This window comes from Benincasa hispida, chromosome 7, assembly GCF_009727055.1.
Source record: "Benincasa hispida cultivar B227 chromosome 7, ASM972705v1, whole genome shotgun sequence".
NCBI lineage: Eukaryota > Viridiplantae > Streptophyta > Magnoliopsida > Cucurbitales > Cucurbitaceae > Benincasa > Benincasa hispida.
The window spans coordinates 25374110-25385184 of record NC_052355.1 but is presented as its reverse complement, the minus strand read 5'-3'; the positions used below and the strand labels follow the sequence as shown (position 1 = coordinate 25385184).

The following is an 11075-nucleotide window of genomic DNA, read 5'->3' as shown; positions in this document are numbered from 1 at the left end:
ATTATTTATACATATTTTTAGCAATTTTTTTATTTATAATATTTTTCCTTTTATAATTTTTTTAAAAAAATAAAAACTAAAATTAAAAAATATATATCCAACAAGACTTAAACAATCAATATCACAAGCAAAGAGAATACTATTATTTATCAATATTAGTGATAGTACACATAAACATATTTCAAGAGATGCCACGACTTTGACTAGATGACAATGGACAAGCAAAAATGAAATAGTGAAGGAAGCAAAGGGAATACTTTCCTTTCTTTATTTTAAACCTTTTTTTTTTATTTTTAATTTCAAGGATAAATTAAACTAGAGAGAAGTGATTGTTATGGGGCTTCTCACAGTGTGTACACTATCGCTCCATATCAAAGAAGCAGAAACTATGGACTCTCTCATTGTTCCTCGAACTGTCAATTTAAATGATTTCATATCTCCAGTGCCATTGAATGATAGAACCTTAGGTTTCACTGTGATGGCAAGGCCTTTCGGGGCAGAAATCATAGCTTTATATGTTGATGCTCCAGACGCGACGCTCGTGAGAGTTCTGGTGAAGTATTGATTGAAGGTTTTCGAATGAGATACAGAAAGTCCAAAAGAAGGATAGTTTAAATCCCATACTCTACCAGTATTTGTAGAAATACAAACACTATTGTCATTAGTGATAATTCGAACCAAGTCGGTGGTGTAACCTTGACCACACAAGAATTTGACGTAGTCGGTTTCATTTGCATCATACACCAACCCAGGTGTTAATGCCTTTAGTGGGTTCACATGGCCTGAGCCATATGCAAACTCTGCCTGTGGATTGAACTGAGAATTCATGGGCGAAGCTGTACAAAGTGAATGGAGAAGGGTCAAGAAGTTGCGTAAATTTTGCAGGAACGTTTAAAATATGAATTTATGTGGTCCCATTCGATAATCATTTTATTTTATTTTTTGGAAATTAAACTTATGAACACTACTTCTTCTCTAAATTTCTTCCTCATCTACTTTCCACGGGTTTAAAAAACTAAGACAAATTTTGATAACTTAAAAAAAGTAACATCAAAAAGTTATTTTTGTCTTCGAAATTTAGCTAAAAATTCAACCATTGTACTTAGTAAAGATGCAAATTATTATATGAATTGTGGATGAAATAGACTTAATTTTGAAAAACAAAAATAAAAAATCAAATGGTTATCAAACGGGCTTTATATAATTAAATAACTATTCTCATCATGCTCTCTCCAAAATCTTGAGTCAAATCTTTTTGTTTTTACAACTATGATAGCATATTGAAGTTAAACAGGACGTTCCATTTCAAAACTAATAGGTAACAGAGATGTAACACCCATTTATCTTGTAAAGATGGTGAGGTCTCTTCATCTTGATAAGAACTCACACCACTTTATTTAATATAATATCAAAACTTATGAAGTTAAAACCAACATTTGGTAAAGGAAAGAAATCAAGATCAAATCGTAGAATGGTGAATCTCCAAATTAGAAAGATGATGAGTCCAAGCCATCTCTCCCCTCCTATGTTAATTGAGTCATATAAATGAATGTAATAATTACCAGTCGTCATGAGTGCTGACTTGATTGCAGCAGGAGACCATGTAGGATTGAATGTTTTAACATACGCTGCAATTCCAGTGACATGTGGGCAAGACATTGAGGTCCCTGAGATTATATTATAAAGTGTATCTCTAAGAATTCCACCAACAGGGGCAACTGGAGGCCATGCTGCTAGAATTTCAACTCCAGGAGCACTCAAATCAGGCTGCATTTGTTCAATTAAGTTCATGAAACTTGTTTAGTAATCATCTTATACCCACACCTTAAGAATATAGAAACACAAAGTTTATATAAATTTAACCTTTATAAGGTCTTTGGTTGCAGCATTAGGTCCCCTTGATGAGAAAGAAACTACAACAGGAGAAGGCGCATTATGCGTTGCAGTACTCTTGAAAATGGTTGCAGTAGGAAAGCTATTCATCGATATTTGATTAAAAAAAAAAAAAAAAAAAAAAAAAAAAAAAAGAAATCAAACCCCGTTAATATTGATAAATAATTCAATATATGTGCTACGAGATAAAAATCGATTCCATCTCAAAATCATTTTATCGTTGTTTAGGATGGCACTGGAAAAGAAAATAGTTTTGAGATGAATTCTAATATTATCTATTATTAAATTAGAGCCCATGAATCCAAATACATATTCTGTCCGAAAGAAAAATCAATCAATATTAATTGAAGAGGAAGTGATATACAAGTTTAAACATAGGACCTCTTACTTTGATACCATATTAAATTGTCAATTGACCCAAAAACTTTAAGCTAATTTTTAATTTGTTAATATAATTATATCTACATTTGAACACTTTGAGTTCACCTTTCGTTTCTTGATTGATATCTATATATCATATTAAAGAAAATATGAGGTTTCACTTTAAAACTAACCGAAAATGAGAGGAGTAACCTATGTATATTGGTCTCTCCATTTTTTTTCAATGAGGATTTCTCTATCATATATATTCAAGGAAAATTGTATAAGGTAGAAAAATAAATGAGCATATTTATAATTGTAGTTGGGTTTGCAAATTGTATTGGGTAGAAAAATAAATTGGCATATTTATAATTGTAGTTAGATATATCAAGATTATTTTATATTAGTTGTGTGTTTTTTTCATTTATTATTATAACTCTTGTTTTTTGTTCGCAACAAATGTGAGTTATCACTTATTTAGTTTTCATATTTTTTCTTTATTTTGTAGTTATGATTAAGCTTCTAATTGTTGTTTTCTTGTAGTGATCAATGGGATGATGGACAATGCTAATGTGAATTATAAAATTGTACTCGTAGGTATATTAGAAGTTCATCAATAGTAATACTATTGGATTTTTAGTATATTATAGTAAATCAAAATTGTAGAGTACATCAATAATCTACTAGACATCAATTGACAAACATACCAAATATTCGAGTATAATCATTAGTCTATCCGAAATCAATCAACAAACCTATAAATTTTCGAGTATAACCATTAGTGTATCAGATATCAATCTACAAGCATATTAAATATCTAATTCATCAACATACTATTAGATATGAATAAGCAATAATATTAAATACTAAATATTCCAAGTGTATCAACAATATATTCAAATATAAGAAATAAGTATATCAAACATCATCACTAAATATTTGAAGTAAGATATGCATGTATCAACAATATATCTACCACCATTAAGCATTTCAAGTGTATTAACAATATATCTAATATCAATCAACATTCAACTAATAACATGTTTTGAAGTAAAGCATGCACGTTTCATTTTATAAGTTTGATATTCTAAGTGGATTAATGGTATATCATATATAAGAGATAAGTGTATCATACATCAATCAATAACTATTTAAAACTAAATGTGAGTATATCAATAATACCAATCAACATTCTAATTTTATTAGCAGTATAGCTAACATCAATCAATAACTTATTATGAAATAAGCATGAGAATTTCATTTTATAATCATAATATTTTAAGTATATTAGCAGTATATCAGATATGAAACAACCCAATGAAACTAACCAACATTGGAAGGGTATTTTTGTTGGGGAACATACCGAGTATTATCAATGTAATGAGATATGATAGTGGCATCGTCTACGTCGAGAGTTGAAGAAGGCAAGGGATAGGAGAATTCACAATCCATCGTATTTTTATCTCCTTTCCCGAGGACACCCATTGCGCCACCTAAGCTAATGAACTCACTACTATCAACATTCGTTTCACAAAAGACGATTTTTCCCTTCACCAACTTGGGATCCACCGAGTTGTTAAAGCAGTATCTGTTCTAGACACGAATAAATTACTATCATCTATTACTGATAGATACTGGTAGATGTCTATTAGTATCTATCATTTATAAATACTTTGTCATGTTTGTAAAAATTTGGTTTATTTTATTCTATTTGAAAACAACTCTTTTTAAGATTTAGTCATCTCCTTTTAGAAAAATAGCCATAAATTGAAATGTTATTGAGGAAAGATGAAATATTTTGTTACGAAATGGTGAGAAAGCAAACACAAATGATATATACATATATATAGTTTTTAAATGCAAATTAAATTACCTCGAGGTCGAGTTATGGAAACCTTTATTGGGTATATCACGTCCAGCAACAAGGGGATACTGACCCTTCGTATCAAATGTGTTAATCGAAACTCCCTGTAAACTTCCACGAAAATATTATGGCCCTATATTTATCTTTCTGGAACCATACTACATTAATAGTAAATGATAAACATACAAGGAAGAGATTATAAGAAACTCTCAAACAGTAGATAAAGTATTACAATTACAAATGAGTTTATTCTTATATATAAAAAATAATAATGATTAGAAAAGAGGTTTGGATTATGCAAATCAGCCTCATCAGTAGGCTCATGACCTAAAGCCTTGGGTAACCTAATTCTAGCAGACAAAGTCGACCAAAAATCAAAGTTTGGTAGGGTATGAAATTTTCAAAAACATTCATTGTTGCCACGGGTTTAACCTCTGCTGGGTCATTCAGGTGGCAAGCGGTAATACTTAACACTAGTCCATCGGCCAATCTGTTTGGACCATCGTTGGATCGATCTGGACCGATCCAATGATCATATCATTGGACTTAACTTTATATGTGTATAATTTTTATACACTATATTATTCTAACTAAAAGTATTTTTTCTTTTTCTAAATACGTTTTGTTTGAAACACCATTTTGTCAATTTAGGCCCCGTTTAGTAACTATATGGTTTTTCGTTTTTGTTTTTGAAAATTAAGCATATTTCATTCACATTTTTTACAATGATTTGCATCTTTAAGTACAATAATTGAATTCTTAACCAAATTCAAGAAATAAAAAATAACTTTTTTAATTCTCAAAATTTGACATGGTTTTTTAAACCATCAGTGGACAATGGATAACAAATAAGAAAGTTAGAGGTGAAAGTAATATTTATATACTTAATTTTAAAAAACAAAAACTAAAAACAAAATGTTACTAAGTGATGCCTAGATGTCATAGTATTTAGTTAATAACAAATTTTGAAAATTGTCAAAAAAAAAAAAATAATAGTTAACCTTAGCATTTATGACTATGGAAAAATGTTCGGAGAAAATTAATAATATGACCTGAAAGCTATTTTTGTTGCCAATTTGCACTTTTGTGACAAACTTTCTGTCGGTGGTGCTTGCAGCAACAGAAAGAAGCCAGGGAGACAAACTTGTGGTGGTGAAGTATCTGGGACCGTCATTTCCGGCAGAATTGGATGTCAATATTCCTTTTTGCATTGCGTGGAAAGATCCAATGGCAATGGGATCTCGAAAATATTGTCGTGATTCATTCCCACCCACTGATAAAGATATAATATCGACACCATCAGCAATGGCATCGTCAAATGCTGCAAGAATGTCCAGATCCGAGCAACTATCACTCCAACATATCTTGTATGCAGCGATGCGCGCTGAGGGAACACCTCCTCTTGCCGTACCGAGTCCGAGACCGTACAAACTTGCCTTGCTCACTAGACCGCCAGCCGCTGTCGACGCAGTGTGCGTTCCATGGCCATTTGTATCTCTTGGACTTTCCACCTCACCACGGGGAAGGGGACGACCAATGTGGTATGCTCGTGCTCCAATAATTTTTCTAATAAAACTCATCAATGATTTGCATCTTTAATTAGTAATTTGTTTATCGGTGGGGAAAAAAACGAAAGAGGGAGCAAGTTTGTCTTACATATCTTTTCAAAAAAACTACATAAAAACATGAATAATACTTAGTTGTTACTGAGTTGTACTCATCTTTGTACAACCAAAAATATATTTTTTTATATTTTTGTGTGTAAAAGAGTGAAGAGCATAAGATTAGGTGCAGTCTAGACATTAAAAAAATTTCAAGGGTACTTTTGATTAGTAGTCTTAAAATTTGAAATTCTAAAACAATGCATAGACTAAGAAATAAAATTGTATTTCATGTTTTCAATATTTTATAATGTGTCTAGTGGTGGAATTAGAAACCAAGTCCCACTAAGCATTGTTCAAAATGTGTTTGCTAGATATATTTATAATCCATAAGAGTAGTTACACAGCTTAACATTTAAATATTCGACTCCTACCAAAATTTCACATCAAAATGAGTTATAACTAGTATTGTATTTTTATTATCAATCTCAAAGTTAGAGATTTGATTTCCACACCCCACATATTATCAAAAGAAAAAACTTTTAGACAAAGAGGGATCGATAGAGACACTATAATATCTCAACTAAGTTGACACATCCTTATAAATAAATAAAGGTTTTGATATAAGTTTATTTTACCTGTTGCAAGTGAAGTTGAATACTAGGCATGTGCCCTTCCATTTAGATGGTGGAGGACCAAAACCTTTATCATTGAAACTGGGAGACTCAGGCCAGATTCCAGTGTCAAAAACTCCAACAACTATGTTACTTTCCACTTGTTTTACCCGAGGAACATTTTTTGGAAAATTCATAAAATCCCATGATCTTGTCGTATGAAGTTTGTTTATTTTATTTGGGAACACAGATACCACACCCTCCATACCTGAAAAATATCTTTCAAATTATGTCTTAATCCCTAAAATAACTAAGGTCCTCATTGGATTGACTAGAGATTTTTTTTTCTTAAAGTAATTTTTATTTAAATTCATTTGATAAAAATCGTTTAAAATGCACTTTAAAAGTGTTTGAAAAACTATTTTGAGTGGTTGTCAAACACTTCAATTTTTTTCAAAATGACTTATCTTCAAAATTAAACGCTAAGTTAACAAAACACACCCTAAATTATGAAATAATAAGACTCCGATTGGATAACCATTTGGTTTTTTGTTTTTCAGTTTTCTTAAAATTAAACATGTATGCACTTATTCTACATCTAAATTTCTTGATTTATTATCTACTTTTTACAAATATTTAAAAGAACTAGCCAAAATTTGAAAACTAAGGTCCTGTTTGGTAACAGTTTGGTTTTTTATTTTTTAAATTAATTCCATGGACACTACTTCCACCTCCAAATTTCTTCATTTCTTATCTACTTTCTACCAATGGTTAACCTAGCTATAATTTAAAGATTGAAAAAATAGCTTTTAAGAATTTGTTTTTATTTTTGGAATTTTGTCAAGAATTTAACCATTATACTAAAGAAAGATGCAAATCATTGTAAGAAATAGGGAGAAAATATGCATAATTTTCAAAAACAGAAAAAAAAAAAAAAACAAAATGATCACCAAATGGGGCATAAAAAAGTAGTTTTTAAGAACTTTTTTTTTTTTTTTTTTTTAGGAATTTGATTAAGATTTAACCTTTTTTTACTTTAGAAAGATGCAATTAATTGTAAGAAATTTAGAGAAAATATACTTAATTTTTTTTAGTATAATAAAATAGACTTAATTTTCAAAAATTAAGAACCAAAAAACGAAATGATTATCAAACAGAACCTTATGTTAAATAATAAGTATACGTACTGGCAATCTTTTCAGCTTCTTCTTTAGTGAGTTTCACTGCGAATCCATTGAAACTTCTCTTGTACATATAGACCACAGATTCTGGAGCAAAAGGGCTAAAGTACACAACATACAAGATGATTGCAACAATTAGGCTTTAGATGTCAGTTGACATTTTATAAACGATGACAGATTTAGTATATGATGTCAGTTTAAAAAAATGCCTCATTTTATGGAATCTTTCATGGATTAACCTAAAATTCATATAAGATGTCAGTTTTAAACTGCTATCTAAACCGCAGTTACAATGTCGGTTGTAAACAAATGTATTATAAAATTGTAACTCTTGCGATAAAAATCAGCATAGTTTTCTCTCTCTATATAAATACACATTAAAAAAAATGAAGAAGAGGTTGAGGAAGACAATTAAGCTTAAATAAATCTGAAATAAATAGAATAGGTTGAATGTTTAGGTGTGATGTAAATGAGCGAAATATATATACAATGAACTGTGATGTAAATGAGCGGAATCAGGGTCGTCCTTTATCTTCCTCCCCATGTATACTATATAAATCTGCAAGGTTTTTTTAAAATAACAAGAAAAGAAAAATATGTAAAATAAACCCCATAATATGATACATATATATAGATATATTATAAGTATAGTTGTCCAACTTTTAATGTTTTATACCTTTTTGTCATCGTCGGAATCCAAGCTAGAAGCGAGCAATGTACTAAAGAAAAGGCTGAGAAAGAAAAGCTTGAAGATCAAACAAAAATACATAGCAGTGCTTCTTGTCATCAGGGAAAATCTATGATATCTTAGAAGGTGATTTAAAAAAGTGAAGAATAAATGAAGAAATAAGGCCTTTTTATAGAAATAAGGCCAGAGAAACTGTTAGATGAATTTGCAAGCCTCTTAATAATTATTGGATATAAATTTTAGGTCGTTTTATAGTTTCTCTCTCTACATTTAGTGATATACAAAATTGTCAGTCACATTTTTTCTCCTTTTATTGGCACAAGTGAGATTTTTTTTTTTTTACTAGAGGAGGGCAGGGTCAATGGGTGCACCTGTATCCCGAATACAAAAACGATACATTCAATGAATATGAATAATTACAAAGGAGATATAGGGAAGAGCCTAATGCCAATTCAATGGAAACAAGACATCAAAGAAGACACTAAAAAAAAACCCTCCAACGAAGAGATATCATAATTAAAAAAAAAAAGAGGTAAGCACACCAGGAAGTTGCCATGAATAAAATATCTGTTGTGTTGTGGCAAATTATTAGAATTGTATCCTACATACAAAAAAATTCAAGAAAGTCATGAGCTCCAAGTACAAAAGCATAGAAGGAGTTTATGCCTTTGATTTCAAATTATCCCGATTAGAAACATGTTAAGTTTGATTGTGCTAACCTAATTAAAGTCTCTTTATGTATTCTCTAGTTGGAGAGTAAGAAAAGGGTGTAAGTATTATAAAAGCTTTGAGAGAAATCTCTTGTAATTGACATTAGAGAGAGAATTATTTTCTTGCTCATGGTTTTTTTCAGTTGATTTGAATTTTTTTCACATTAATTCCTGTGTTCCTAGTTTTATTATTTTATTTTAACTTCTCTATTATTTTTATGTTTATTTCTGCAGTAGGACTAAGGATGATTAGCCAAATATTTCCATAAAGTGCCACCCACCAAATTACTCCAGAGGACCTTCTTGTTAGATGAATGATTAAGTTGAATAATTTTATCAATGATGTTGTCCAGAGAATTGGAAAGAGTGAAGGAGGAAAGACTTTTGAAATTGGACCAAATTATTAAGGAGAAAATTTTCTAATTTCCTAACCAAAATATCTATTATTGTTGTAGATGTGATTCTTTTCTCTTTTACTCATCTTAACTCTTTCTCCATATTCAAAAGTCATGCATTGTCACAGAAGTTTATTCTTGATGAATTTTAACATTTTCCTTTAATTGAAAATTGTTAAAAAAAAAAAATTGAAAACTAATTTTTAAACAATAAGCACTAAATTGAAAAAAAAAATATATATTCATCCCAGAGACAAAATATATATATATATATATAGTCAAATTAGTATTACACTTATTGTTTGGATAAAATATTTTAAATGATAAAACTGCTAAAAATATTTACAAATAGTAGTAAAATATCACAATCTATTTGTAGACTACTATTTGTGTCTATCATATATAGATAGTAGTCTATTATTGTCTATCACGATCTATCACAAATAAATTATGATATTTTTCTATTATTTATAAATATTTTGGCTCCCTATTATTTGTTTATTTATTTATTTATTTTTTGCGTGTCGAAAGAAGGCTAGAGTATGGTAATTTAGGTATTATATTAAAAATAATGGTAAATATACTTTTTTCTGTCTTAATAAACATAATCTTGAAAAATTTATTTCACATCCAAAGTTTTATAGAGATTGCTGTCTTTTGAAAATATATTTGTGTCAATACGTACATAGTTCAATGAGATAAACTATTTCTTTTTTGAATTCATAAATTGAAATTCTTACCTCCACATAATTTTTATATTCTGTGACAAAGCACGAATCTTGCACATGATATTTTTTGTTTTGTTTTATTACATTAATATTTTTTCTTCTTTTCCCACGTGTGTTCCACATGATTATTGGTTTTTTAAAACATAAAATTAATAATATAAGTTATAATTGTTAAGATAGATGACAAGGTGGTTAATCAATGAATCAACAATGGTTGATCATGGTGGAGCTCATGATGTGACAATTCTTACCTATTCCTTCTCCTCTCTCTATTTTGTTTTTATTCAATCTCTTACCACTCTATACGTGTAGATTTTGTAATAATGTTGATTTCTATCAAGTGTATATATATGCCCCTTCTATGTGCAATACGATACAAGGAAAGATAATATACAAAAGATATTTACAAGAGTATTTTATCATTCTCTTTCTGCCTTTTATTCTCTAGTTTATTTCAAACCTCAACTTGGTATCAGAGCCAAAAATGGCAACTCAGCCCTCGATCTTCTCAAGCTCCAACAATGGCAGCCCGTGTGGACCTCCCCTAAACCAGTTGGTCAATCAGGTTACGTCTATTAAACTGGATCGAACTAATTTTTTACTCTGGCAAACCATAGCCTGGCCAATACTAAAGAGCTATCATCTTGAAGATTATCTCACTGGTGCGAAAGTATGCCCAAACAAATTTATAGGCATAATGATTTAAGTAGACAAGAACACCGTAACAATGGGTGAAGAAACCAACATCAATAAGACAGCTTTGAAGGAGTAGCTAACTCCAAATCCGGACTATGAAACATGGGTGGTAGTAAACCAGCTTCTCCTTGGCTGGCTATACAACTTAATGTCACTTGAAATTGCAACTTAGGTAATGGGTTATCAATCCTCGAAGGATCTCTAGGATGTTATTCAGCAGCTCTTTGGCATCCAATCTAAAGCCGAAATAGACTATGTAAAATGACTTTTCTAGCAGACAAGGAAAGGATCGCTTAAAATGGAAGAATATCTGACCATTATGAAGAAATATGCTAATAGTTTGGC

General features: G+C 30.2%; 1 protein-coding gene across 2 annotated transcripts; it reads right to left on the bottom strand.

The window, feature by feature from the left end:
* Positions 1-241: 241 nt before the first annotated feature.
* Positions 242-8402, bottom strand: LOC120081519 (cucumisin-like). 2 transcript variants are annotated; one of them, XM_039036475.1, is made up of 10 exons: positions 8190-8402; positions 8002-8072; positions 7520-7614; positions 6357-6600; positions 5170-5683; positions 4127-4221; positions 3617-3841; positions 1864-1975; positions 1563-1767; positions 242-836 (listed from the first exon to the last, which is right to left on the bottom strand). In XM_039036475.1, the coding sequence occupies exons 1-10, from the start codon at positions 8298-8300 to the stop codon at positions 316-318; spliced, it is 2193 nt and encodes a 730-aa protein (XP_038892403.1). In that variant the 5' UTR covers positions 8301-8402; the 3' UTR covers positions 242-315. The 2 variants fall into 2 exon arrangements, with proteins under 2 accessions (XP_038892403.1, XP_038892404.1); XM_039036476.1 differs by lacking the exon at positions 8002-8072 and having other exon boundaries at positions 8190-8336.
* Between the last annotated feature and the right edge of the window lie 2673 nt (positions 8403-11075).